At 55.1% G+C, this 27,718-nt stretch overlaps 2 protein-coding genes across 5 annotated transcripts in view; both read left to right on the forward strand.

Moving 5' to 3' along the window:
- The window catches only part of IPO9 (importin 9), a 52,412-nt gene extending 33,853 nt beyond the window's left edge, over window positions 1-18,559 (forward strand). For 3 of the 4 annotated variants that reach the window (XM_062211584.1, XM_062211585.1, XM_062211586.1), the window contains 11 exons: window positions 1,160-1,319; window positions 4,241-4,467; window positions 7,576-7,724; window positions 8,124-8,252; window positions 9,024-9,299; window positions 9,577-9,743; window positions 10,569-10,702; window positions 11,301-11,423; window positions 13,158-13,262; window positions 13,435-13,511; window positions 13,887-18,559. In XM_062211584.1, the coding sequence (XP_062067568.1) occupies window positions 1,160-1,319; window positions 4,241-4,467; window positions 7,576-7,724; window positions 8,124-8,252; window positions 9,024-9,299; window positions 9,577-9,743; window positions 10,569-10,702; window positions 11,301-11,423; window positions 13,158-13,262; window positions 13,435-13,511; window positions 13,887-13,997 (1,658 nt within the window). In that variant the 3' untranslated portion in view covers window positions 13,998-18,559. The remainder of the gene's footprint in view (window positions 1-1,159; window positions 1,320-4,240; window positions 4,468-7,575; window positions 7,725-8,123; window positions 8,253-9,023; window positions 9,300-9,576; window positions 9,744-10,568; window positions 10,703-11,300; window positions 11,424-13,157; window positions 13,263-13,434; window positions 13,512-13,886) is intronic. The other variant, XR_009867990.1, reaches the window with a different exon arrangement.
- Window positions 18,560-24,089: 5,530 nt separating this feature from the next.
- Window positions 24,090-27,135, forward strand: SHISA4 (shisa family member 4). Its single transcript, XM_062211587.1, has 5 exons — window positions 24,090-24,174; window positions 24,460-24,631; window positions 25,397-25,530; window positions 26,213-26,380; window positions 26,623-27,135. The coding sequence occupies exons 1-5, from the start codon at window positions 24,102-24,104 to the stop codon at window positions 26,667-26,669; spliced, it is 594 nt and encodes a 197-aa protein (XP_062067571.1). The 5' UTR covers window positions 24,090-24,101; the 3' UTR covers window positions 26,670-27,135.
- Window positions 27,136-27,718: the final 583 nt, after the last annotated feature.

Genomic DNA, 27,718 nt, shown 5'->3' on the forward strand with positions numbered 1-27,718 from the left:
ATTATATATAAATAATGTGTATTTATATGTTAGGTTGTATTCAATAGTTCCTATCAACTAGATGTTTATTGTGTAAGTATTAAGTTAAGCCCTGTGATAGGGTGAATAAACGTCGTGTCTCCTGTAACACCAGTAGCTGGAATATGAACAAAATATACGACACATAAGAAAGCTAAGGACACAGAATTACAGTGACACAGAAATAACTAGGACTGAGTCAGCCCAAGGGAGTGGGCGGTGTGAGGAGAGGCCAGTATGTTGACTTGCAATATAAGCAGAGCAGAGCTGGCAAAGTGAGATGGACTTGCTGGGGAGTGTCTTAAGTTTCAGTAGCATAAAGAGAAATCATAGATAACGTTGCCTCTTAAGGAGCCTTGAGTGCCATACTCACCAAGGTGACCTTCATTTAGTGGACTGTAGACTTCATTGACAGGTTTTAAATACAGGAATGACAGAGCTGTAACTTTTTTAAAGCACTCATTTTATTTATTTGAAAGGCAGAGTTAGAGAGGGAGAGACAGAGAGAGAGAGATCTTCCATCTGCTGGTTCACTCCCCCGGTGGCCACAACGGCCAAGGCTAGGCCAGGCGGAAGCCAGTAAACAGGAATTTCATTGAGGTCTCCCACATGGGTGCAGGGGCCCAAGCGCTTGGGCCACCTTCGTTGCTTTCCCAGGCACATTAGCAGGGAGCCGGATCAGAAGTGGAGTAGCTGGAACTTGAACTGGCAACCATATGGGAAGCCAGCATTGCAGGTGGCAGCTTTATCCTCTGTGCCACAACACTGGTCCCCAGAGCTATAATTTGTAGAGTCCTAATAGTGGTCTGAGAGTAGGAAAAAACATTCAGTAGAGAAGGCATTGAGAGGATAGCTAGACAGTGAAAGCTGGGGCTGGGAACTGGCATGGTAAGGTCTTGTTAGTGTAGGAGTATTCAAGATCAGCTTTGTCAGAGATTCAAAATGAAATGGGAAATTGATCCAATGCCAAAAGCACATATTTGCTTTTACCTTATAAGATCATGCTTTTCCTCTGAAATAAGTTTTACACATTCAGTAGCAGCCAGTTACTTTCAGAAGGTAAGTGGAGGTGGGAGGGAATAAGGGCATGTTACAGGAACTTTCATCACTCAGCCCCTAATTGTTGTTATCTTTCTCCCAGTTTCTCCTTTCCTCTTGGGCCGGGCACTCTGGGCTGCCAGTCGGTTCACCGTTGCTATGTCCCCTGAACTGATCCAGCAGTTCCTACAGGCAACAGTTAGTGGTCTTCATGAGACACAACCCCCCTCAGTTCGAATTTCCGCTGTGAGAGCCATCTGGGGGTGAGTATGTTACCTTAAGGTATTAACTGCTGTATGAGGAAACTACTGAGGCTAAATTCCCCAAACCGCAGAGTCCCCAGAGTAGTATCTTGCTTGGAAATCTCTGCTGAAGATCTTTCAGGATGAATGTGGGAAAGAAGCTCTACTGGGGATGTGGCTTTTATGAGGGAAGATGTCCTGTTCCCTTTGCTTCTCATTCCTTTCCATTTACTCCAGCACTGGAATCATCTAGACTATCTCCCCTTCCTTCCTCCCTCCCCCCCCCCCTTTTTTTTTTTTTTTTTTGAGTTATTTATTTATTTTAAAGGCGCAGTTGCAGAGGCAGAGAGAGAGAGGTCTTCCATCCGCTGGTTCACTCCCCAAATGGCTGGACCTGGGCTGATCCAAAACCAGTGGCCTGGAGCTTCTTCCAGGTCTCCCATTCGGGTGCAGGGGCCCAAGCACTTGGGCCATCTTCCACTGCTTGGCTATATCAGAGAGATGGATTGGAGGTGGAGCAGCTGGGACTTGAACTGGTGCCTATATGGGGTGCTGGCATTGTAAGCAGTGGCTTTACGCACTATGCCACAGCACTGCCCCCACCATACGCACCTTCTCCCTTCCTTCCTTCCTTTCTTTCTTGCTTGCTTTTTTTTTTTAAGATTTTTATTTATTTATTTGACAGGCAGAGTTACAAACAGTGAGAGACAGAGAGAAAGGTCTTCCTTCCGTTGGTTCATTCCCCAAATGGCCGCCACGGCCGGAGCTATGCTGATCTGAAGCCAGGAGCTAGGAACTTCTTTCCTGGTCTCCCACGCGGTTGCAGGTGCCCAAGCACTTGGGCCATCCTTCACTGCCTTCCCAGGCCACAGCAGAGAGCTGGACTGGAAGAAGAGCATCCGGGGCTAGAACCTGGCGCCCATATGGGATGCCGGTGCCACAGGCGGAGGATTAACCAAGTGAGCCACCGCTCCAGCCCCTCCCTTTCAAAGTTGAAGAACCTGAGGCTTGGAGAGAGAAATAACTTGCATAATTGATTAGTGACAGAAACTGAATGAGAACCTATGTCCTTTTGTGATTGATTGCCTCTATTATTTATTTATTTATTTATTTATTTTAGATTTACTTATGTATTTGAAAGGCAGACTTATAGAGAGTCAGAAAGAGAGAGAGAGGTCTTCCATCTGCTGGTTCATTCCCCAGTTGGCCGCAACGGCAAAACTGGGCCGATCCGAAGCCAAGAACAAGGAGCTTCTTCCTAGTCTCCCATGTGGGTGCAGGGATCCAAGCACTTGAGCCACCTTCCACAGCTTTCCCAGGCCATAGCAGAGAGCTGAATTGGAAGAAGAGCAGCCAGGACTTGAACTGGCACCCATTTGGGATGTTAACACTGCAGGCGGTGGCTTTACCCACTATGCCACAACGCTGGCCCCTGTTGCCTCTGTATTAATAACCATATTTGGGATAATGTGGCCTAGAAACACTGTTTATTTTTTTCTGCTTTTACCTCTCTTTTTCACAACTGGTGTACCACAGGCTCAGTAATTGTTTGTTTATATTTCTACATTGTTGTTTTAAGGAATATTTTAAGATCCAAGCTTAAGCATTTCAGTTGCATCCTCAACACTAGTAACACAAAATTCATCTTCCACTTCCTGCCCCATCTTCTTGCCTTTTGAGGCAGAGGTCAAAGGGCCGCGCGTTATTTCATGTCTTTAGAAAGCATTGAGGAACTGCTTATGCTATCTGTGTTTATGTATTAATGTCATGACTGTGATAGAGACCCTTCTCTTTCTGCTACAGTCTGGGTAGAACAGATCTTTGGCTCTAAAGTATTCAGCTTTCTTGATGATATGGCACATAAGACATACGAAAGATGGCATCTGACCTCTCAGACTGTACATTTTGAAATTTAAACTAACCATAAACCCTTAGAATGGGAGGTGTGAAGGGGAGAGCAGGGATAAGGCACAGCTGAGTACTGCAACAGAGATGGATCCACAACCTGGTCTAAGGAGTGGAGAGCTGTCCAAGTGCCAGTGCCACGTCAGATCTTGAGGGGAAGCTAGGTCAGAGCAAGCTAATGTTGGAAATCAAGGCATCGTGGATGAAAAAATCAAACAGTCTGTGGACAGCTGTGAGACCAGAGCCTGTGGTTCCCCTGGGCATTGAGGATTTCTGACAGTTGGCACTTGACACTATTTATTAAGTGCATACTAAGGGCCTGGTTTCTGTACTAGATTCTTCTGACTTACAGTAACACTGTTTTTATTGCATCTTGACTTATTGCTATTCCAACAAAAATGAAAGTAAAGACAGGCTGTATATTTTAACAGTGGATCCCATTGGACATGCATGGTAAGCAGCACCTGGTAATATTTGTAGATTGGATAAGAAGTAAAGACAGTAGGACTATGTAGAAGAAACTTTAAAAACTTTAAGCCTTTCAGACAGTACACCAATGTTATAAGTACCCCTAGATTATCTGTATAAATTGATCTCATGTTAGGTACAAAGTAGGCTCCCATTAAATATTATTCGTATGAGAAACATTAAAAGCACTGTAACTATTTGAAAATAGTGGGACTATCCATAGAAATCTAGGAATGTGACTAACACAGTCTGAGGAATCACAAAGCAGTTAACTTAATAACTTGATAATTCAGTTGCAATGCTAGGACTTGGATTTGCTTCAGAGCAGAAAGGGAGAAGTAGAAAATTTCAAAGGAAATAGTGAAGAATAAAGCAGAGATAAATTCACAAACATAAAGTGGTGCTGATGTTCCTGTGATGTGCCACAGGGAGATGTAAAAGTGTACCTGAATTCTGGAAGCAGCTTTGTAAATGTTGTGTATAAATGCTGTAATATGTGAGTTGACTGAGAAAACCAGCAGCTGAGAGATGTGCTTTTGAGTCACTCTTGTTTGTCTGTTGCTGTCTAGTTACTGTGACCAGCTGAAAGTCTCAGAGAGTACCCACGTGCTGCAGCCCTTCCTCCCCAGCATCCTTGATGGCTTGATTCACCTGGCAGCCCAGTTCAGCTCAGAGGTCCTCAACCTGGTGATGGAAACCTTGTGCATTGTGTGTACAGTAGACCCAGAATTCACAGCAAACATGGAGAGCAAAATCTGCCCCTTCACCATCGCCATCTTCCTGAAGTACAGTAATGGTATGCCCGCGAGAGGGTGTGTTGCTGAGGGGCGCCAGCGAGTGGGCGGGGGCTGGTGGGTTCAGGTGAAAGCGTCCCTGGGTATGATGGGCTTAAGCATCATGAGCAAAGAGTAGAGGTATGCTGTCGATGTAGCAGCTTTGGAACGTAGAAGACCTGTTCTGTAGCACTGATGCTCTCTCTCATGAGGCCTGGGGAAAACAGTGAGTAAAAGTCTGACAAGCAAGAGACAGAATTCTGAGCTTAGCTAATGGAAGAGGAAATTGAGCAGCTAAATGAAAAGCTGAAAGAAGACACCTAGAACTGTTAGAAGAGGAGATACTGAAGAAAGAAAGAGACATTTGTGAACAAGGTGTGGATCAGCTGTATCTTATAGTAAGAAAATTTTGGAAATTTTTTTTAAAAAAAGAGTAATCCTTGCATAAAATGAAGTACAAGAGTGCTTCAAGGGCCTGGCACTATGGCTCATGTAATGCAGACATCCCATAAGGGTCCCATTGATCTCTGGCTGCTCCAATTCTGATCCAGCTCCCTGTACCCATGTGTGAGCCCTGGATGAAGTTCCTGACTCCTAGCTTCAGCCTGGCTGTTCTAGCCATTTGGAGAGTGAAACAGCAGATGGAAGATCTCTCTGTCTCTCTTTCTCACTGTCTGTAACTCTTTCAAATAAATAAAGATTCTCTTTCAGTTCCCCTTCTCTACAAACTTTTTTTTTTTAAGATATCTTTCTGGAACTGGCATTGTGGTGCAGTGGGTAAAGCTGCCACCTTTAACACCTGCATGTCATAGGTGTGCTAGTTTGTGCTCCTGCTGCTCTGTTTCCAATCCAGTCCCTTGCTGATGTGCTTGGGAAAGCAGCAGAAGATGGCCCAAGTTCTTGGAATCCTGTCACCCATGTGGTAGACCTAGAAGAAGCTCCTGGCTTCAGGCTGGCTTAGCTCTGGCTGTTGCGGCCATCTGGGGAGTGAATCTGTGGATGAAGATTTCTTTCTCTGTCTTTCCCTCTGGTGAGGTACAGATTACTATATATTATGATATGCCAAATGATATGATATACTAAGCATGTTGTTTGATTTGCTTTTTTACCTAAAAATATATCCTGGAGAGCTTTCCACATTATATTCTTGAATATATCCCACGCTTTTCAATTGTGGCATAGTATTCCTTTTATCCAGTTCTATTAATGAACAGCTAGATTGTTCACAATTTTTTTCTATTAACATACAGTATTTCAGTAGTATGTTAAATACCTTTTAATGCACACTACATATATTTTTGCATGCTAATAGAATAGGATATTTTTATTATATATTATTTATATAAATTTTTGTGCCATGCTGGAGCAGTTTACACAGCATCCCGAAGGAAAAGGAAGAAAGATCATTCAAAAAGTATGTGAAAAATATAGGGAACGGCGCTGTGGTATAGTAGGTTAGGTCTCTGCCTGCAGTGCCAGCATCCGATATGGGCGTCGGTTCATGTCTCAGCTGCTCAGCTTCCAATCCAGCTCTCTGCTATGGCCTGACAAAGTAGTGGAAGATAGCTCAGGTGCTTGGACCCCTGCCCCCACGTGGGAGACCTGGAAGAAGCTCCTGACTCTTGGCCCAGAACCTGGCCCAATCCTGACCATTGTGGCCATTTGAGGCGTGAACCAGCAGATGGAAGATCTCTCTGTCTCTCCCTCTCTCTGTCTGTAACTCTATCTCTCAAATAAGTAAATAAAATCTTTAAAAATAAGAAAATTAGAAGATAACTTTATTTTGCTACAACAAATTGTGAAATCCATGAATAGCTCTTTCATATGTATTTTCCACAAAAAATTTGTTTTATTTGAAAGTCAGTTGCTCGGAGAGGGAGAGATCTTCCATTCACTGGTTCACTTCCCAGATGGCCCTAACAATCAGGGCTGGGTCAGGCCAAAGCCAGGAGCCAGGAGCTTCCTTTGGCTCTCTCATGTGGGTTGCAGGGTCCCAAATACTTGGACGATCTTCCACTGCTTTCCCAGACCATTAGCAGGGAGCTGGATCCTAAGTGGAGCAGCCAGGATGTGAAGCAGTGCCAATGTGGTATACTGATGTCACAGTCAGTGGCTTTACCTATTACACCAGCTACCCATACACTTTTTTTATAAAGATTTATTTATTTATTTGAAATTGTTACAGAGAGGCAGAGAGAGAGAGAGAGAGGGGTGTTCCATCTGCTGGTTCACTCCCCAAATTGCCACAGTGGCCAGAGCTGAGCTGATCCAAAGCCAGGAGCCAGGAGCTTCTTCCAGGTCTCCCATGCAAATACATTTGGGCCATCTTCCACTGCTTTCCTAGCTGATTAGCAGGGAACTGGATCCGAAGTGGAGTAGCCAGGACTCGACCTGGAGCCTATATGGGATGCTGGTGCCACAGGGAGAGGTTTAAACTGTTGTACCACAGTGATAGCCCCGGTTTTGTTTTGTTTTGTTTTTTTTAAAGATTTTTTTTTTTTTTAAGATTTATTTTATTTATTTGAAAAGTAGAGTTAAAGAAGGATAGAAAGAGATCTTCCATCCACTGTTTCACTCCCCAGATGGTTGCAACGACCAGGCCTGGGCCAGACTGAAGCCAGGAGCTTCTTACAGATCTTTCACATGGGTGTGTGGGCCCAAGGACTTGGACCAACTTCTGTTGCTTTCCCAGACACATTAACAAGGAGCTGGATGGGAAGCGGAGCAGCTGAGACTTGAACTGCTGCCCATATGGGATGCTGGCATTGCAGGCTGCTACTTTACCCACTGCACCACAATGCTGGTCCCTAGTATTTGGTTTTGTAATCATCCCATGCTTCATAAAAATAAAGACCTTAAAGGTTTGCTCCAGAAAAAAAAAGCCAGATTTTGTTTTAGGAGTAGTTATTACTGACTAGTCCTTGCTGTAGATAAAACAACATAAGTACTGTGCCTCTTGGAGATTTGACATCTCTCCTGTTCTAACAGGTGATTCATGTGATCCTACCAGGTACCAGTTTTTGATAGTAATCAGTGTAGACATTAACTAGGACCAGCAGTGGGCATTGTTAAGCCAGGAGCACATGCAGGCCTTCAGCGGGGGCCATTCCATGTTGCCTTATCCACTTCAGATCCTGTTGTCGCCTCACTGGCTCAGGACATCTTCAAGGAGCTGTCCCAGATCGAGGCCTGTCAGGGCCCAATGCAGATGAGGCTCATTCCCACTCTGGTCAGCATCATGCAGGCGCCGGCAGACAAGATCCCTGCAGGGCTCTGTGCGGTGAGTGGCTCCAAGGCTGGCGATATGGGAGGGTGGGCAGGCTGCTGTGCCCACAAGAACCATGGGTGATTGCCTGAGGCTTCCAGAGAACGGCTCTTATTCCAGAAGTGCCCTCAGTGGCTGGACCCAAGCACCACCATTACACAGCAGCACCAAGCTGGTCCCCCGCCGTCTCGTGCACTGCCATGCACTGCCCCTGCTGGGGCTGCTAAGGAGTAGACTGTTGTGAGGAGGCCACGAGCACTCTGCTGTCAGATCGCTCCTTTTCTTTGGGACCCTTGCCGTTCAGCAGTGAGCTTCCTCCGGGTTGCTGTGTTGTGTCCTCCCAGCGGGGTCTTGGCTTTGGACACCTGGACCCCAGAGGCAGTCCCGACCCTTTCTTTCTTTCTTCCTCCTCAGACAGCCATTGACATCCTGACCACGGTAGTGCGGAACACGAAGCCGCCGCTCTCCCAGCTCCTCATCTGTCAAGCTTTCCCTGCCGTGGCTCAGTGCACCCTTCATACAGACGATAACGCCACCATGCAGGTAACTGACCCGCGGGGACCAGAGTAGAGGAGACAGCTCCCTGCACAGGGGCCCAGAGCAGGCTGCCGGCTGCCATAGTCTCCTTGTTTAGAAATGTCAGCCTCGCAACACTGTGTATTTACCTAGAGGACCAAGGAGGGGCTCCGGCTGCTACAGCCAGACTCTGTGCTTTGAGGTGTGTTAACGACCGGGTGCCAGGCATCCTGCCCATCTGTGTCTCAGAATTGCTACCACAGAACAGAAGAGATTATGTACATTGTAGCCATAAGAAAGTCTAGAGATGTCTTGTTTGTGGAGTCCGCAAAGTGACAATAAGCCTGTGCGTGCTCCTCTTCTGAAGTCCCAGTCCCTGGGTGTTGAGAACCGCACTCGATTGTAAAGGTGTGGGCACTTGCCAGTGAGTAATGATCGACCACAAATCCCTGGGCAAATGGTTGGTAATGTGAGGTCTGTGTTCGTTCCCGTGAAGGCCTAGCGAGTCCCAGATCTATTTTTAGATCTGTTTTTCTGATACCAGAGGTAGGTCTTTATGGCTAAAACTGGATTTGCTTGGCCATTGTCTCTTGCAATAGAAATGAGCATCTTTAGGCTGGCTGATTGGGAGGGTCTGGTAACACATGTCTATAACAGACAGTTCCTAACTCCAGAGATGGGCGCTCGCTGCGCTCAGGAGGAACACACTTGTCAGAAGAGCATGTGCCGGGTCAGGCTGACGGCCTCCCAGCCAGTGGTCCCCGGTGCTCACCTTGTTTGCCACCTCTGTCTCCCCAGAATGGTGGAGAGTGCTTGCGCGCCTATGTGTCAGTGACGCTGGAGCAGGTGGCCCAGTGGCATGACGAGCAGGGCCACAATGGCCTGTGGTACGTGATGCAAGTGGTGAGCCAGCTCCTGGATCCCCGCACCTCGGAGTTCACCGCCGCCTTTGTGGGCCGCCTCGTCTCCACCCTCATCTCCAAGGCAGGGCGGGAGCTGGGGGAGAACCTGGACCAGATCCTCCGCGCCATCCTCAGCAAGATGCAGCAGGCCGAGACGCTCAGCGTCATGCAGGTCAGCACAGCCCCGCTGGCGCTCCCTCCTCTGCGTGCTGGGCACGGGGCTTGGCTGCGGGGCCCGAGTTGTTTTACCCTCTCTACTGTCCTTTTAGAAAGTGAAGTGAAATTGAATCAGTTCTGACCCAAGAAACATGGACAAGAAAATCTCCCTCTCCCCTGCCCCTGTGGGTGGTCCCCGCAGTGCATAGTCTGTTTCTTGACTCGCCAGCCCACCCCCTGGTCCCCGGTGTCTGTGATGTCCATTCCCTGAAGCAGTGTCTGTTCTCTCCTAGTCTCTGATCATGGTGTTTGCTCACCTGGTGCACACTCAGCTGGAACCGCTCTTGGAGTTCCTGTGTAGCCTCCCTGGCCCCACTGGCAAACCTGCCCTGGAGTTTGTGATGGCTGAGTGGACGAGCCGGCAGCACCTCTTCTATGGACAATACGAAGGCAAAGTCAGGTAGTGGCCCATCTTTTTTCCCGGCCACTTGTCCCTACCCAGTTTTCTCTTCCTGACTTGTTCCATTGGCTTTTAGTTTCACACATCAAACTACCCATTGTATTCCCTTTCCCATTCTTTCCTTATTATTAATCTGCATATTTTTGAATTTAAAAAAAAGATTGTTTGATAAATGGAGCAACATGGAGGGAGGGAAAAACAGAGGGAGATCTTCACTCCCCAAATGGCCACAATAGTCAGGGCTGGGCCAGACTGAAGCCAGGAGCCAGAAACTCCATCCAGGTCTCCCACATGGATGCAGGGGCCCAAGGACTTGAGCTGTGCTCTGCTGCCTTCCCAGGCACGTTAGCAGGGAGCTGCATCAGAAGCAGAGCAGCCAGGACTCGAACTAGCCCTCTGATAGGATGTGCTGGTGTTGCAAGCAGCAGCTTAACCCACTGTACCACAGTGCCAACTCCTAGTCTGTATATTTGAATGGCTACCACGTTGAAGTCCCCACATGTACACCAAATAGCTATGGTCTCTGCTGGCCAGAGAGCCGCCTCTGCCGGATTTCACCCGAGCTTTAGAACCCCAGCTTTCTGACTGTGCACCCTGAACTTCTGTCCCAGTGTTCTCGTCAGCTCATTGCCCACGTGAGGCCAGCCTACCCTGGTGTTCAGGAGCGGATCTCATCAGGCCATCTCACAGGTTCTCACCGCTGTCACCTACTCAGCTGTGGACAGAATGTCCACCATAAAAGAGATTCTTAGGACAGAGTTCTTACCTCCTTGGAAGGAGCTCTGGGTGGGTGCTGGCTGACCTTTCGTGGCTTTTCCTTGCCAGCTCTGTGGCGCTCTGTAAGCTCCTCCAGCATGGCATCAACGCAGACGACAAACGGCTGCAGGACATCCGCGTGAAGGGCGAAGAGATCTACAGCGTGGACGAGGGCATCCGCACCCGCTCCAAGACGGCCAAAAGTGGGCGACGCTGCCTGCCCTCGGGGCTCTCCCCAACTCCTGTCGGGCTAGGGCTGCCTGGGGTGGCGGGCAGCGACATACTGTGATCTGTGTTTTTAAGGCAAAATAGTTAGTGATGGGTTTGATAAAGAAGAAGCAGAACACTGTAGGTTAACAGTAGATCAGAACGTACGGTTCCTTCCTGTTGAATTGATAAAAATAGTCCCAGGTGCCAAAGGCCCGCAGCTTCCTGTCCTTCCAGGGCTCTGTGGCATGGTCAGCATGCCTTTGTCACTGGGTTGTCTGTGGCCTAGGACTGCAGTAGTTCTCAGGAGTGAGTACAGAGCTGCTGTCTTTAACCGCAGGTTTATAGTCACCTCTGCTCCCTCATGCCCTACGCAGTGACTTGGTTTCACAGCTTGAATACTGATAAAAAGCTGTCTCCTCTAATCTCTCCTAACTTCTGAACTGTGGTGCCACCAAGCCAAATACAATTATTTCACTTTAGACCATCTTTTGGTGGCTAGGTGCAGTCAGGAACAGTGGACAGCTTGAGGGGTGGTGAACTCTGGTGAACCCAGGGACAGCCTAACTGGAGGCCTCTTCCCTTCATTTCCAGACCCAGAGCGCTGGACAAACATTCCTCTGCTGGTCAAGATCCTGAAATTGATCATCAACGAGCTCTCCAACGTCATGGAGGCCAACGCTGCTCGCCAGGCCCCTCCTGCAGAGTGGAGTCAAGGTGCACCACACTGACTCCCCTAGACACTGTTTGCCTGAAAGAATTACAGAGAGAGAGGGAGGGATAGAGATCTTCCATCTGCTGGTTCTTCCCCCGATGGCCATGACAGCTGGGACCAGGCCAGGCTGAAGCCAGGAGCCAAGAATCTTCTAGATCTCTCCATGGGTAGCAGGGGCCCACTTGTGCCATCTCCTGCTGCGTTTCTCAGGCCATGAGCAGGAGCTGGATTGGAAGTGGAGCAGCTGGGACAGGAATCAGTGCCTATATGGGATGCTGGCGTCAAAGGTGGCAGCTTAACCTGTCACGCCACAGCGCCAGCCCCTCCCGCGAGACTTGTAACCTGGCAGAACGAGTTACGGACGATCAAATCACCAGTTAGGTTTGTTAAGTCATTGACTTCAAGTTTATTGAATGGCTACTCTGGCTGGCACTGTTCTAAACGTGTCAGGGGCTGCTTTTCAGATCTGCCTGTGGACTCTCACAGAGTTCGGGGGCAGGGAAGCAGCTGGGAGACAAACTGCCTTCAACTTTCTTGGTCTGGTTCCACTGGAGAGCCTCTTAGCCCTCCTCCCCCCTTTTAATATTTATTTATTTATTTATATGAAAGGCAGAGAGAGAGAGCTCTTCTATCTGTTGGTTCAGTTCCAAAATGGCCAACAGCCAGAGCTGCACCAATCTGAAGCCAGGAGCTTCTTCCGGGTCTCCCACGCGGGTGCAGGGGCCCAAGTACTTGGGCCATCTTCCGCTGCTTTCCCAGGCCATTAGCACAGAGCTGGATTGGAAATGGGGCAACCAGAGCTTGAACCGGTGTCCGTATAGGATGTCGGTACTGCAGGTGGTGGCTTTACCCGCTAGACCACAGCCCCGGCCCCCTCTCAGCCTTTTATCTGTCATCAGAACGCTAGAGGTTCTTCCATTCAAACTTACTGGGAGGCTCCAGCCATCCCTGGTTCTCCCACTGGAGACCACAGCCCACACAAGCCCTCAGAGCTCTTCTGTACTGGGATGTTTGGATTTGGGGAAGAAAGTACATGCATATGTATTTTTTTTTTAAATAAAGATTTACTTATTGATTTGAAAGGCAGAGTTACAGAGACAGAGAGAGAGGTCTTCTATCCACTTATTCACTCCCTAAATGGCTACAACTGCCACAGCTGGGCCAATCCGAAGCCAGGAGCCTGGAGCTTCTTCTGGGTCTCCCATGTTGGTGCAGGGGTCCAAGCACTTGGGCCATCTTCTGCTGCTTTCTCAGGCCATAGCAGAGAGCTGGATCAAAAGTAGAGCAGCTGGGGCCGGCGCTGTGGCATAGTTGGTAAAGCTGCATCCCTTGTGGGCGCTGGTTTGAGTCCCGGCTGCCCCACTTCCATTCTAGCTCTCTGTTATGGCCTGGGAAAGCAGTGGAAGTTGGCCCAAGTCTTTGGGCCCCTGCACCCATGTGGGAGACCTGGAGAAATTCTTGACTTCTGGCTTCAGATCGGCACAGCTCCAGCCATTGCAGCCATCTGGGGAGTGAACCAGCAGATAGAAGACCTCTCTCTCTGCCTCTCCTTCTCTCTGTGTAACTCTGACTTTCAAATAAATAAATAAATCTTTAAAAAGGGGGAGGGGGGGTGCAGCTGGGACTTGAACTGGTGCCCATATGGGATGCTGGTGCTGCAGGCGGTGGCTTTATCCACTATTCCACCGTGCTGGTCCCCCATGTGTGTATTCTAGCTGCTTTTCTTCTCCAAGTAGATGACTCCAATGATATGTGGGAGGACCAGGAGGAGGAAGAAGAAGAGGAAGAGGATGGCTTAGCTGGCCAACTTCTGTCTGACATTCTTGCTACAAGTAAATACGGTAAGCAGGTTGGGAAGAGAACACACCTGTGCCAAGGATTGGGCATCCAGCAAAGGGGGTGGTGGGCTCACAGTAGTGTCCCTTGAGTCCTCGCCGCTCTTGCCTCAGCCACCGAGGGCCTGGGGGGCGGGGGGGCTGCGCCTTACTGCCCTCTTGTGGCTGTGTCTCACAGAGGAGGATTACTACGAGGACGATGAGGACGATGACCCCGACGCCCTTAAGGATCCTCTCTATCAGATCGATCTGCAGGTAAGGGAGTCCAGAGACGGGCGCGGCAGTGCCCCAAGCCGCAGAAACGGCAAGGTGGGCTCAGATACCTTCTTGGTTCATCATGGGAGCTTTAGGGGAGGGGGTTCCTGGTCAGGCACTTTGGGTGGGCTGGGACTTCACATCCAGCTTCTTCAAGCTGTGTTGTAAAAGTCCTGCGGGTAGAATATGAAATGAGACACTGGAGAAATTTTGTTTCTCTGTGGGATTTCGTCCCTGGCTTGTACTACCTAAAGTAGATCCAAGAATATGAAAAAGCCATCTCTCAGGAAGCTGCTGTAGTCTAGACGCCAGCACTCCCAGTACTGCAGGTGGTGCCTGGGAGCCCCGGTGACGCTGCTCCCTTCTTCCCTCCAGGCCTATCTCACAGACTTCCTCTGCCAGTTCGCCCAGCAGCCCTGCTACATGATGTTCTCAGGCCACCTTAATGACAACGAGAGGCGGGTTCTACAGACCATCGGCATCTAAACGGGAGCTTGCCACACGTGCTTCTCCTCCTGGCCCAGCCACAGACCATTTTGCAGCCCTCGGTGGCCTTGAGATGCACTTCTCAACCTGGAGCGGCTTCCTGACCCTCGGCCTTGGCCTCTGCAGAGTGACACTGACGACTCAGACCAAGCCCACAGTGTTGTCACGTAGGAGTGCTGGGACAGAGGGCACTTCTCAAAGTCCCCCGAAGATGACCCATCTTCAGAACCTTTCTCCTTCCCAGCTCTGCCCCCGCTCTGTCCCTAGGGTCCTCTGCTGGCCACTCCAGGGCCGTTACTGCCCTGACGGATTCCGTGTCCATGGATTATTCTGCCCCACTGCAGGAGCACAGGAAGTCACGACCATTTACGTTCTAGAACAGACTGGTGTACTTTCATAGGACATCTGATGTGTCTGGATAGGAGTCCCCCCGAGACATCACCGGGTTTCTGCACTCAGGCCAAGCAGGAGCCAGCAGGAGCAGCAGCGTCTAAGCCCTCCCTCCCACAACACTAACGCTCCTCCGTGAAGGGAGTCATCTTCTTGTTTTGCTTCATGCATGACGCAGCCACTGCCCCCAAGCTGTTCCTATATATACACGCACACACACGGCATCAGCCAGACAGATGGCAATTTTGTTTTTCCTTTTTTAGAAAAAAACATGGGGAAAAAGGATTTTTTTAAATCCACCTGGTCCAACTGTATTTAATATGCCTCTCCCACACTTCCTACAGTCTGATAGTCAAAGGTTATCTTCCCCTCGCCCTCAGGAATCCTCTAACGTTAAGTTGTAGCCCTCAAATTTGCAATGTGTATTTTTCTAGGACAGTAAAGTAATCTTTACAAATGCATTCAGTCCACATGTATAAGGTGTCTAAGCACCTCTTTGCCTTGTATCCCCTTTAGAAGGAAAGTAGAAGAAGGAAACAGGACTGGGTGGAGCCTGTGTAACATTTTCATGTGTTTGGCAAGCCTAGCTCTGAACGATTCTTAGAGAACTGGCCTTGTTCAGTAAGATCTTTTTAGACATTCCCTTAACTGAGAAATGCAGCCTGCTATGGGTTTAAAGACTAGAAGAGGATACACAGCCCAGGAGGGGAGGCGAAGCCCGCGCCTGGTGCCCTGTGTCTCAGTAGCCACAGGGTTGTGTTTAGGCAGTGTTTTCGCTGAGAGGAGAAACACAAAGTGCGTCTGAGCCCACACCACTGTGGGGTGGTCCCCCGGAGAGCTCCACGGAAAGAAACCCAAGGACGTTGTAGCTGGAAAAGACTGCGTGCCACTAGGTGTCCCTGCTGTCCAGCCTCACGGCCGAGCCGGTCATGCTCCAGGCATCTGGCTGCAGAGCCCTGAAGGTGCATGTGCACGCCTATGGCTGTGTGCCACCCCGCCCCAGCGCATCCTGAGTCGGGGACTCGCTGATGATGGGTGAACAGTGGCAGCTCTGGCCAGGTGGTGCTCAGAAAACCCCAGCACGGGCTTTGGTCTCAAGGCGGTGCCAGTTGAGTTTGGTGCTGACAAAAATCATTCCACGGTGTCCGGCCAACCTGGTTTAAAAAGGCACAAAAAGATGATCTTGGCCAGCAGTGTTGCACTGCTGAGCTTGGGGAGGCCTGGGGCTCCGGGTCCCTATGGGCCTGATTGCTAGAAAGAACAGCCTGTATCTAGTGCCACAGTGGCCCCAAGTCCCTTGGTAAGGTCCTCCCTTCTCATGCTGGTTTTGTGGGACAGACTGGGCCTCCTGGCTGAGAGGAGAACTCCAGTCTGGAGAAAAGGTCCTAGTACCCGCTGGGTGGCCGCCCCTGGCCAGCAGACTAGCTGTGGTTGAGAGCGGAAGGTCTGGAGCCCTTGGCGTGCCGAAGCTTGCTTCCAGAGCATTCCTCGGGCAGCCCATGGACCCTCCACAGCGCTGTGTCTGTTCTGTTGGCAGTGAAGAGTTCAGAGGCTGTCCAGCGCGAGCAGGAAGAAAAGATCTCCTGGGGGCCTGTGGTGGTGACCGAGTTGAACTTGAGCTCCCATTCTGTCTCCTGTCTTGACCTGAAGAAACTAGCTTGCGTCTGGAAAGGGCAAGGCTAACTGGTCGGGGCCTGGAGTTGAAGAGCGTGCCTACAGCGCCGGCACGCTGCAGGGCTCCCTCCCAGCTGAACCTCGGCCCGGGGCTGCCCAAGACTCTGAATGCAGAATTGAAGAGACACGAGAAGACTGGAAGGCAGATAAAGGCCCGGGAAAGGGAGCTGTGACCACAGACCATGGACCTGTAAGTGACGCTGGTTGGGAAGTAGGGACCTACCCCCAAAGACTCCAGATCGGGGTAATGACGAGGTTCCTTGCACTTCTAAAAGATACTCATTGCTTAAGAGCAAGTGATGCCAAACCAGCCTTATGGTGTTTCATCTCACTAACTAGGTAACAGCGTAGTAAAGCAGTCGGTAACTCAAGCTGCAGGTCGGCCTGCTGTGGAGTGACTTCTGATAATGTGGTGTCCCAGGGCTCCGTCCTGGCCCTCTGACATATATGAGGATTAATTAGCAACATCTTTTATGCCTTACCCATTCCAGAAAAGAACTTGAAGTCATTTACAGAAGAAATAGTGCTAGATAGTACTGCTTAGACGCTGGGGTAGCAGGAAACCTCGGGGAAGTATGACGAGTTAGGATCCACGCTATAGACGAGTAGTCTGTAAGGGTGAGGGCGTTCAGCACATGCGGGGTGACAGTGCCATCTGCGAGAGCTGTGCTCTCACAGCATCGCGTGCCTCTAGTTTAGCGTCTGTGAGGCCAGGAACCATGAACATGTCCAAGAAACGCCTGTGTGGCACAGTAGAAGCAGGTGCTCTGGGGGGGCGTGGAGGGTCTTCCGTCTTCCTGGGCCTGCCGGCCCTCCCCGGTGCTGTGGCCATGGAGGGGCTGCCTGAGAGAGCAGGTGCCCTCTGCAGAGGAGAGCAAGCACAGAGCATCCAAGTTGTGTCAGGGCGAGAAGCTGAGACTGCTCAGCTTAGAGACCAGGGGTCGCAGGACACTGCTTTGGGAATTAGAGGACTGCCCAGTGAGGGACGCCACCTCTCCCCAGCCAGGCGGACCCGTAACCTGTAAGCAGACAATAAACACAAGGCCGATTTCTGGCTGCTCTGTTTCTTTTCCATCTCAGTGAAGCTTAAACTACTTAAAGACGTGCACAGCCCGTGCTAGGTGCTGGAGAGGTTCAGCCACCTTCCTGCAGGAGCTGGTCTCTTAGGGTATGACACGCGAGGGCTGCCACGCGGGAAACAGGCACTGTGTTCAGTTCCTGCTGAAGATGGGGGGGGGGGGCAGGAACCAGGCGAGGCTGCCTGGAGGAGGCAGCCCTTGCAATGAGTGCTCACAGGGGGCCAGCAGTACCTAGAGGCACCTGCTGCTTCTGCCATCTCAGAGCACCTACCGACCTTCCGAATAGGCCGTCGTCGGGGCTGGAAAGGGAGCCAGGTGTGCACCTTACAATGCGCCTGGGAGCTGGGCGACAGGGATGCCAGGTGGTGGCCGCTGCAGTGTCCAGATGGGACAGAGCTTGGGCTGAGGAGGTGACCAGAGGGGTGGAGTGGGAGAGAGGGGTTGGTGCGCTGTTGAGGTGGAGTCGTGAGGACAGAGAGGAAAGATTTTCCACAGGGGCAGCCGGGGAGGCGCCCAGGCCGGGGCGGACGTTCAGGGAGCCGTCAAGGCTGTGACAGCCGCCGTGCAAAGCCCTGGTCTTCCCCACACTGCCAGGATTCTAGAAACAAAGCAGCAAGAGGAATGGTTAATAAAACCCCCAAACTTGGAAAGACTTCTTTCACCAAGAGATGGTGCCGATCCACGTGAGCCGTCTAACGAGGACCCTCACATTCCAAGTTTTTTACTTTTTTTAGTAACTGAAAACAGGCTGGTGTAAATGACTCCATCTTTTACACTCCTGTGAAATTCATGACTTCGTAGCACGTGTGCGGGGGCGGCCAAAGGAGCCCCTGGGCCGCCTGGGACGTCCCCTGGGGTCCGCAGTCACTCTGACTTGGCGGTGACCACCCAGCTGGAAGATGCGGGGGCCCAGGTTGAGTGCCGTGGCCCCCAGCCTTGCCGTCCTCGTCCATCCGTGACTCGGGGAGCTAACACCTACCTCACTAGATTACAGTTAGAATTAAAGGTGACTCGGAGGCGCCGCCATCGGTGAGCAGTGGCCCAGCACACCCCTGGAGCCGGGGGCTATATTTGGCCATCTCCCTGACTCTGGGTTTAACGGTGACTCAACTCCCTTTCACAGATGCTGCTGCTAAATCAGGGATCGGTGAGGCTGGGCCCGGCGCGGCGGCCCTGCTGGGCTGCAGGAGAGGTGGCTGGGGGTGGCCCAGCTCCTGCACATGTGGGCGCTGTGGGCGCGGCCTGCGCGCTCCTGCTCTGTCCATCTGCTTCCCGAGGTGGTTCCCCCAGCGATCCCGAGAACCATGCTGAACTGTTTTACATGTCCTTGCCTGAGGCGGTGCAGGGCGGACAGCAGGACACTTAGGACAGCCGCGCTTCTGGACCCAGCGGTGACCACTCCAGGGGAGCTGAGCCTGTGACGTGGGGAGGGTGGGAGGGACGCAGGGCAGGGCGGAGTTCCCGAAAGAGAAGTCAGGGCAGGGGAATCTGCTGGGCCTGGGAGTCAGGGTCGTGCGTGATCCCGGCAGAGCACCTGGCGATGAGAGAACTTCCTAGGGACAGGGCTACCTGGAGTCCCTGCGGATGCTGGGCCCTGGGCCCTGGGGCTCCTGGGACTCCTGGGACGGTCCCCGTGCCTGGACACAGAGGCCGCTGCTGCTGGCCCGTGGGCTTATGAGCATGTATCAGCAGAACCTGTGTGGGCCCAGGACCTCCTTGTGATTCTGGAAGGGGGGGCAGAGAACAGCAGACTGAATTCCCCAGTGGGCGGCAGGAAGATTCAGTCTCATCTATTTCGATTAAAAAAATAAATAAATGTATTCCACACCAGATCTGTGGTTGCAGACTCATACCTGGTCTCCCATCCCTCACCAACCCCCTCTCCTTCCTGGAGCAGGGCGGTTGGAACCTGTGCCGGCGCCTTTGCCCTGTGTGTGACCTTGGCTGAGTTCTTTCCATCAAACGGGGAGAGAGAACGGACCGGCACACTTCTGCCACCTGACTCGGAGGCCAGGGGGCCTCCCAAGACCAGAGAGACCAGAGGGTTTCTGCAAGCTGGTCGGGCCAGCGAGTGGGCGAGCAGCACTCAACACAGGCTCGGGTGCCAGGCTGCCTGTGTTCAAGTCAGCTCTGCCCTTCACCAGCTGGGCGGCTTTGGGCGAGCCCCTGGGCTGTGTGTGTCTCCACCTGGGAACCCACGGGGCAGGTCTCGGCGTCCATTTCCTGGAGTGATTGTGAGCAGTGAGATCAGTGTGGTCCCAGGTCTAATGCGGGTCTCACCACCTGCACCTGCCCCTACGGAGCTGGCCTCATCCAGGAAGACCCTCGCCTCTGTCAGTACCATCTCTGCAGGCAGCAAAGGTAGGCTGGAAACAGACCCTGGGCTGGAAAAGGCCTGTGCTCCAACCCCTTCCTGGAGAGGGAGTGGGGACAGACAGGCGAGCTGTAAACAGGGCCTTCCTCCTTACCCTCAGATCCCAAAATAACCCTGTCTGCCCTCGGGCTGTCCAGCTGGCAGGGCTGTGGGCTGAGTAAGGTACCATTTACAGATAACGTGGCCTCCCTGGCTGCCCTGCTAGCTGGGCAGGGCTCCTGCGGCCAGGCTCTGGTGCCTGGGGCTGCTGCTCCTGCAGCCACAGGGGATGCCCGGGCGGGGGCTGCACAGGCACCACCCACGGCAGCCTGGCCACAGCCCCTCCCTTCCGAAGCACTGCCTGAGTGTCCTGGGCCCTCTGCAAGCTGGGAAGCCTGGGTGCTGGCAGAGACACTCCTGCAAAGACACCCCTTTGAGGCAGGGGCTGGCACCTGTGACACCGGCATCCCACTTGGGTGCCGGTTCATGTCCGGGCTGCTCCACTTCCCATCCAGTTCCCCTCCAATGGCCTGGGAAAAGCAGTAAAAGATGGCCCAAGTGCTTGGGCCCCTATACCCACTTGGGAGACCCAGACAAAGCTCCTGGCTCCTGGCCTGGCCCAGCTTGGCCATTGTGGCCATCTGGAGAATGAACCACTGGATGTAAGATCTCTCTTTCAAATAAATTTTTTTTTTTTTTGACAGGCAGAGTGGACAGTGAGAGAGAGACAGAGAGAAAGGTCTTCCTTTTGCCATTGGTTCACCCTCCAATGGCTGCCGCGGCCGGCGCACCACGCTGATCCGAAGGCAGGAGCCAGGTGCTTATCCTGGTCTCCCATGGGGTGCAGGGCCCAAGCACTTGGGCCATCCTCCACTGCACTCCCTGGCCACAGCAGAGAGCTGGCCTGGAAGAGGGGCAACCTGGACAGAATCTGACGCCCCGACCAGGACTAGAACCTGGTGTGCCGGCACCGCAGGTGGAGGATTAGCCTAGTGAGCCGCAGCGCCGGCCCAAATAAATAAATCTTAGAAAAAAAACCTTCAGGGCAGGGCATTCCTTCCTACCAGCAGCTGGGGCACAGTGGGGCTGACCCCCACCCTCCTCCTACACATACACACACACACCAGGAGAACAAACATCAGACAGTCTTTGATCTGTGACAAGGAAGATTAAAGCGAGACTCAGGGACAGTCCTCTGATCTGGAGAGATGTGTGCTTATTCTCTGTCTATGGGACTTAGACCTGGATTCCTCCAGTTCCCCACTGAGCCGCGAGACCTTGGCCGAGGTCCTGGAGCTCTCCTGAACCTTGCTCTTCAGCTGTGGATGGCCAGGACAGCCGGGTGCCCCAGACCCCCAAAGAGAGGGGAGGAGCGTGCAGAGAGGTGGCAGGGCGGCCTGAAGTGCGCTACTGGCCGGACAGGAATTAGGCTGTCCAAGTGGCTCAGCTCAGATCACTATCGCCAGATAGAGATGGGGCAGGAGGCTGCAGGGCTCAGGGCCTGGAAAGGGAAGGGGGGCCTCTGGATGCCCAGGCCGGCCCCTGGTCCTCCACCTACGGAGAGGAGCCTGCGGGAGTGGCCATGGTGGTCAAGCCTGTTTAAGTCACTGCTTGCGGCACGGAAATCCTACATCAGCAGCCCGTGCCGGAGGGCCTGGTTTGAGTTCGGGCTGCTCCACTTCGGATGTGGCTCCTGCTGCACCCTGGGAGGCAGCAGGTGATGGCTCGGGTACGGAGACCCGGATGGAGTTCCTGGCTTCTGGTTGCTGCCTGGCCCAATTCTGCCACCCTGACTGTTGTGGGCATTTAGGGACCGAAGCAGAGGATACAAGATATTTCTGTGTGTGTGTGCTCTTCAAATAAAAATAAACAAGCTTTTTTTTTGGGGGGGGGGGCAGGGAACAGAATGGCAGGGGGCCGCAGAGCCCTGAGCTGGTCATTCAGCCCGGGAGTGAGGTGACCAGCCCAACCCCTCCTCCCGGCCCCGCACAGCAGGGGACAAGGCTGGGCCTTGAGGTCTCCCGGAGTACATACTCTTCATGCCAGGCATTTTAGAGTGTTTAAGGAGAGGCAGGTGACAGAGCGGAGGCCCTAGACTTGGAAGTTGAAAAAGCTGGACAGCATGAGCTGTGGGCATTCACTTCTCCCACCTGCCGCTCCCCACTACACACGGGGACTGGCGCACCTGCAGTGCCAGGGGCTGGGTTATCGATACTATCACATTCCACGCACTCCCTCGCTGGTGGCCCACGGGCTGGGGATGGGAGGGTGTTCTGGGGTGCTCTTCTCTCCTGAGGGAGGTGGAGTGAGGGCCCTTCTGAAGATCCCAGCAGCTACTTCAGGAGACCCAAGCCCCCTCCTCACTGTCCCCAGCCCTGCGGCTCTCTAAGGACTGGGGTCCCTCGTGGTGACGGAGCTATGCCCAGCTCTCCGTGTCCTGCCTCCAGCACCCTCTGCTAAGAAGTGCCAGTTCCGGGCCGGTGCTATGGCATGGCAGGTTAAGCCTCCGCCTTCAATGCTGCCATCCCATATGGGTGCCGGTTCAGGTCCTGGCTGTTCCGCTTCAGGTCCAGCTCCCAGCTAATGCACCTGGGAAAGCAGTGGGGGATGGCCCCAGTGCCTGGGCGTCTGCCACCCATGTGGGAGACCCAGAGGAAGCTCCTGCATCCTGATTTAGTCCTGGCTGTTCTGGCCACTTGAAGAGTGAACAGCAGATGGAAAAATCTCTCTCCTCCTCCTCCTCTCTCTGTAACTCTGCCTTTTAAATAAAAAACTTTAAAAAAATTGCCAGTTCACCCCTCTGACCCCCCAACAGCCACCTCCTCACTCCCTCTGTCCTGGTCTAATCCCTTCCCATCCCATGGACTGGAAAGTTCTCCTTTTGCGATGAGATACGCAGGCTGTAGGTGCAAGCCGGATGACAGGTGGGCCCCAGGGGCCAGCCAGGGGCATGGGCTTTGAGGAGGGTGGTGGAGAACAGCAGCTGGGGCGGGAGATGTCCAGGTGTGCTCAGGTGGTGTTCTCAGCAGGAAAGATCAGCGATTTCACTGCAGTGGGGAGAAACTGACAAGGAGGGGGAAATGACAGACACTCAGGGGGAGGGCCACGGAGCCCCAGGAGAGCACGCCGTGGCAGCCCAGGGCCATGCAATCAACAGTGACTCAGACCTGCGGCCAGGGCCGGGGTCACCACGCGGTCCCTGCCCTCCCAGGGCTTGTGGAGTAGGCAGGAGGGGCTGGGCGGCAGTGGGGACACCGCGTGGGTGGTGTTAGTCTGACAGACGTGTGTCCTGCTCCCTTGGCCACTGTATGTTTTGGCCATGTCCGGCCTGAGTACATGCGCATGCCAGCACATCAGGCCACCAGCAGCTTCCTGCGGCCGGAGCCTGCGGGCAGCTCCGCGGGTGGGTGCACCACCGGGCCAAGGGGCCGGGCCAGGGTAGCTCCTCTTCTGGCTGCCGCTCCCAGGCATACCCGGACTCCACTGGGCCGTCGGTGGAGAACCCCCCACAGAACGCCGGGCTGGCCCTCTGTGCTCCTGGTCTAGGGCACCCAAGGTCACCTGTTGCTTCTGTCACTTCCGGGCTGTGTGGCCTGCGTCCTCCTTGTCTGTGACATGGGCTTCGGGATAACCCCAACCATCCCGTGGAGCAGCCGTGGGAACGCAGCAGCGGCTCTCTGTGAAGGGCTCCCCGCGGCCGGCCGGGGACAGAGGCAGGTGTGCAGCTCCTGGTCGGGGTGGCCTTCCGGGTCGCAGAAGCCCAGCCACATAGCCCAGCAGCGAGAGCCGGGATCCAGCTTTGTGCACGGGGATGGCTCCTTGGCCAGGTTAGGGGCTTGCATCAGTTACTGTCAAAGGCCAGTCTGTAAACCTGTGACCCAAATGCTGCCTCCTGCAGGCCATGGAGCTCTGGGCACCGCCTGCCATCCCGGACCCCCGCTGCTGAGGCCAGCGCTGTCCACTCAGGGGGGAAGGGGCCATCTCAAGGAACCAACGCAGCTGACAGGGCGCAGGCCTGTGGGCACTGCGGGGGACAAAGCCGCTCTGAACTGCCTCTCAATGGGCGCCTGTGTCCTGGGAATGGGGGTGGGGTGACTCCCAGCCTCCTCCCTGGCCCCTCCCCCTGCAGGACGTCCCGGGCCGGACACTCGGGGCACAGGAGGGCTGGCAAGGAGGAAGGTCCGGCCGTGCCACTCCGGGTTGGCTCCCTAGTCTGGGGCTTCGGATGTGGCTCCGGGGTCAGGGCTTCTGGGGTCCTGGATGCTGATTGGGCCCGAGCGCGGGGCGGGCCCAGGACGGGCACAGCCAGGCCTCCCCGCCCGCAGTGCCCAGCTGTCCGCTCTACCCATGGTGGCGGCCCGGACCGGAGGAGCCACCACGCTGCCGGGGACGGCGGCGGGCTGAGGGCGCCCGGCTCCGGAGCGGGGCTGCGTGGGTGTCGCGGGTGGGTGGGCTCTGGGCGGTGCGCGGCGCTTAGCCCCTCCCCCGGAGGAGGCGGGAGAGCCGCCGAGCCTGGCCGCGGGCTGGGCCCGCCGCAGCTCCCGCCGGCCGGCTCGCTCCTGCGGCCCCCAGCCAGGCGGCCCGCCCTGGCCGCGCCCAGCCCCCGCCATGCCGCCCGCGGGGCTCCGCGGGGCCGCACCGCTCGCTGCGATCGCCCTCCTGGCGCTGGGCACTCCCCTGGGTAAGGGGATGAGGAGCGAGGCGGGGCGGGGCGGGGTGGGAGGGGCTCCCCCAGGACCCCCGGGCAAGGGGACTAAGGGGGAGGGCGCCGGTTGCTGGGGCCGTGGGTCGCTGACCCCGGGGGCGCGGGGTCAGCTCCAGGAGAGGGCGTCTGGGCTCAGAGGCTGAGACCCCCAGGTGGGAACAAGGGGCGACCCCGGTCTTCCGGGAGCCGGCGGGGCGGGACCACAGGGGGAGCGGGGCGAGGGCGGCCTGGAGGCCACTGGGCACCCACCCCTGCCCGCAGCGCTGGCCGGCGAGGACTGCCTGTGGTACCTGGACCGGAACGGCTCCTGGCATCCGGGCTTCGACTGCGAGTTCTTCACCTTCTGCTGCGGGACCTGCTACCAGCGGTTCTGCTGCCGGGACCTGACCTTGCTCATCACCGAGCGGCAGCAGAAGCACTGTCTGGCCTTCAGGTGGGCGCCAAACCCCTCCCCCGCCCTGCTGGCCGGAGCCACCCCCTCCACCACCACCCCACCCTACCCACCCCCGCCGCGGTCCACCTCCGCATTTCTAGCCTAGTGGAATCCTGAGGACCCCAGCCCGTTGGCAGAGCAGGGTGGTCCATCCTGGGCTGGGGCCGGGCTCTGCCCCCAGGTCCTCTCCCGAGCCCTCCCCTGTGCTGGCAAGGCTGTGGCCGCAGGGCCTCAGGTTCACACCCTGGCACAGTGTGGCTTTGTGCAGGGCGCTCTGGCCAGCCCTGAGTTGGATCCCAGGCCCTCCTCCCGCCCACCGTGCTCCTGGGGAGGACTCTCATCCCCTCTGGCCATTGCTCCTCTGCACAGAGTGAGGGGTTGCCAAGATGAGTGGTTTCCAAACTTCTTTTCCAAGGGGCCCGCTGACGTATAAAACGGATATCAGGAGGCCGTCCGATGGACGTGGGGTTAAAAAATGGCTCCAGATGATTCTGCAGGCTCCTTGCAGGGCTGACATGTTGTGAATGCAATCAGTTGAGTTGTGGGTGCAAAAGCAATCATGTGGGGGGTGGTGGTGGAAGATACTACAAATCCCGGCATGCTTCACGCCGGCCAGCCGGGCTGCACAGCACTGTGGGAGGTGGAGGTCCCCTAAAATCTGCTCCACAGGCCCTGGGCAGAGCCCACAGGGCCCCAAGTCTCAGCATGCTGTGGCCCCCTGCTGGCCAGGAGTTGGAGGGCAAGGGACTGGTTCTTTGTCTCAAGCCCTAAGACCATAGCTGGCATCGCCTCGGCCGTGATCCTCTTCGTTGCTGTGGTTGCCACCACCATCTGCTGCTTCCTCTGCTCCTGTTGCTACCTGTACCGCCGCCGCCAGCAGCTCCAGAGCCCATTTGAAGGTACACAGAGCCCCTGGTAGGGTGGGCCGAGCTGAGCCCTCTGGTGGGCACCGCGGGGTTCAAGGGTTGGCACGCTTGTGGGCGCTGTGTGCTTCTGTGTACGCATCAACCCAGAGACAGGCTGGTGAGCTCAGCGACACGAGAGCGTGCCCCGGTGTAGACGTGTGTCCATGCGTGTGCCTGCACCCAAATGTTGAGGGGTGCAGGGTTCAGTCTGCCGTGGTGCAGGGCAGGTGTCTGTTTGCACGTGACTCCTAGCAGGTGCACGGCGTGGAGCCCCCTGGTGGAGAACATGGGTGGGCTCCAGGGTCCGGTGGAATGAGTGCGTCTGTGTTGGCATGCGCCTGTACACGTGCCCAACCCTAATGGACGCCATATGGGAGAGCCGTGTGGGAGGGGAGGGCTGGGGGAGGACCCCCTGGTAGCAGCTCGGCTGGATTGCAAGACACCAGCCCCCGGAGCCGCCCACTCCCTGGCCGAGTGGGACATTCCCAGGCTGTGCTCTCTGGCTCTGAAACCCGCCCAGGGGAGCAAACTTGCTAAACCCAGATCGGCCCACCGGCGTCACGGGCACAGCTCCCTCCTCGCCTGCCAGGAGCCGCCCCAGGTGCTTACTGGCCGGAGGGAGGAGGCTTCCTGTGGGAGGCAGAGCCCCAAGTCCCCATCCTTGTTTCCCTCCCAGGCCAGGAGATTCCAATGACAGGCGTCCCCGTGCAGCCAGTGTACCCGTACCCCCAGGACCCCAAAGCTGGCCCTGCAGCCCCGCAGCCTGGCTTCATGTACCCCCCTAGTGGGCCTGCTCCCCAGTATCCACTCTACCCGGCTGGGCCCCCCATCTACAACCCCACAGGTAAGTGAGCTCCTGGAGCCCCTGGCTCCTGCTTTCCCCACCCTTTGTGACGCCCCCCTCCCCCCCCGCGCCCGCCCGCACTCTGTCACCCCTGGCTTCCTTCTCATGGTCTCCCAGCCTGCACCACCTCTTGGCGGAAGCCTCCAGACCCCTCCTCCCCAAAGATCCTGCACAGTCTGGGGAGGGGCTGCTTCCTGCCCTCCCCTGCCCCACTGAGCTCACTCTGTCTCCTTGGCTTTCAGCTCCTCCCCCCTATATGCCACCACAGCCCTCTTACCCGGGAGCCTGAGGACTCAGCGTGTCTCTGCCCCCCCTCCCGCGACGCCAGCCTTGGGAGGTGCCACGTCCTGCGCCGGCGCCGGCATCAGGCATCCGGCCCTGGGCGTGGGTAGGGGTCTTCAAGTCTCCAGGCCCCAGACCAAGCTCTGAACCCTACTGGGGATGGAGCCCCAGGGAAGTGGAACAGGAGCTGTGTGGGAACTAGGCCATGATGAGGGGGTGGGGAGGGCCAGGTGGGTGGGGCATCTTGGCTGGGGCAGGGGAGGGGGATGACAGCCTGGGTCACAGCCCCTGCTTTCAGCTGGACCCTCTCGCCCACCATCCCAGGCAGGAGGGCTGGGGTCTCTCCTGTTTGCCCCTTCTGGGCTGGGGTGTGGGAGGGGAGAGGGTGCCACCAGCAGCTGGCCGTAGCCCTCCTCCCTGGCTGCCCCACGGGCTGGGGCTCTGGCCTGCTGGATTAAAGCCGTGAGATGTCACTCATGTCAGCCATGTCATTGGGCCCGGCAGCATCGCCTTCAGCTGGGCCCAGACCACTGCCCGCTCCGCATTCCCCGGGCAGAGCCAGCGCCCGCACTGGGGCTCAGCGCTGCCCTCACCCATCCCAGGCAGAAGTGTGGCGGCTGCAGGCTCCTCGGGCTGACTCATGAGCCAGGGAGGTTTGTGCAGCAGCGTTCCTTGCATTACCGGGACTCCCTGCTAGGGCTCGGGCCCCTGGGACAGCGTAGCAAACTTGGACCCCACTGCTTTGGGACCTTGGACAGGTCTCTTGGCCCCTGTGTCCTCTCTGCTGGTGGGAACAAGGCCTCCCAGCTGCTGCGAGAGTGAGTTATGCCAGTGAAACTGTCAGTGCTGTTTTCCACCCGATCGTGGGCCCAGGAACTGGGCCGCCCAAGACACTGTGCAAGGTGCTTCTGCCAGCTACTTGGATCATCAGGTGGCCCTAAGGTATCAGGCCTCTCGGGCCCACGCCTGTGGGTCCCACTGAGCCAGACCATCTCACCGCCTCCCACGAGTACTGCCTAGCACCCTAGAGCCACCTAGCACCCCAGGGCCACCTAG

Source organism: Lepus europaeus, chromosome 14 (assembly GCF_033115175.1).
Source record: "Lepus europaeus isolate LE1 chromosome 14, mLepTim1.pri, whole genome shotgun sequence".
NCBI lineage: Eukaryota > Metazoa > Chordata > Mammalia > Lagomorpha > Leporidae > Lepus > Lepus europaeus.

What these genes read in the sequence shown, in the direction of transcription:
- SHISA4 (XM_062211587.1), top strand. Translation starts at nt 24,102, where the DNA reads ATGCCGCCCGCGGGGCTCCGCGGGGCCGCACCGCTCGCTGCGATCGCC. An exon ending in GGCGCTGGGCACTCCCCTGG is followed by an intron (nt 24,175 to 24,459) that starts GTAAGGGGATGA and finishes CCCTGCCCGCAG; the next exon opens with CGCTGGCCGGCGAGGACTGC. An exon ending in AAGCACTGTCTGGCCTTCAG is followed by an intron (nt 24,632 to 25,396) that starts GTGGGCGCCAAA and finishes CTTTGTCTCAAG; the next exon opens with CCCTAAGACCATAGCTGGCA.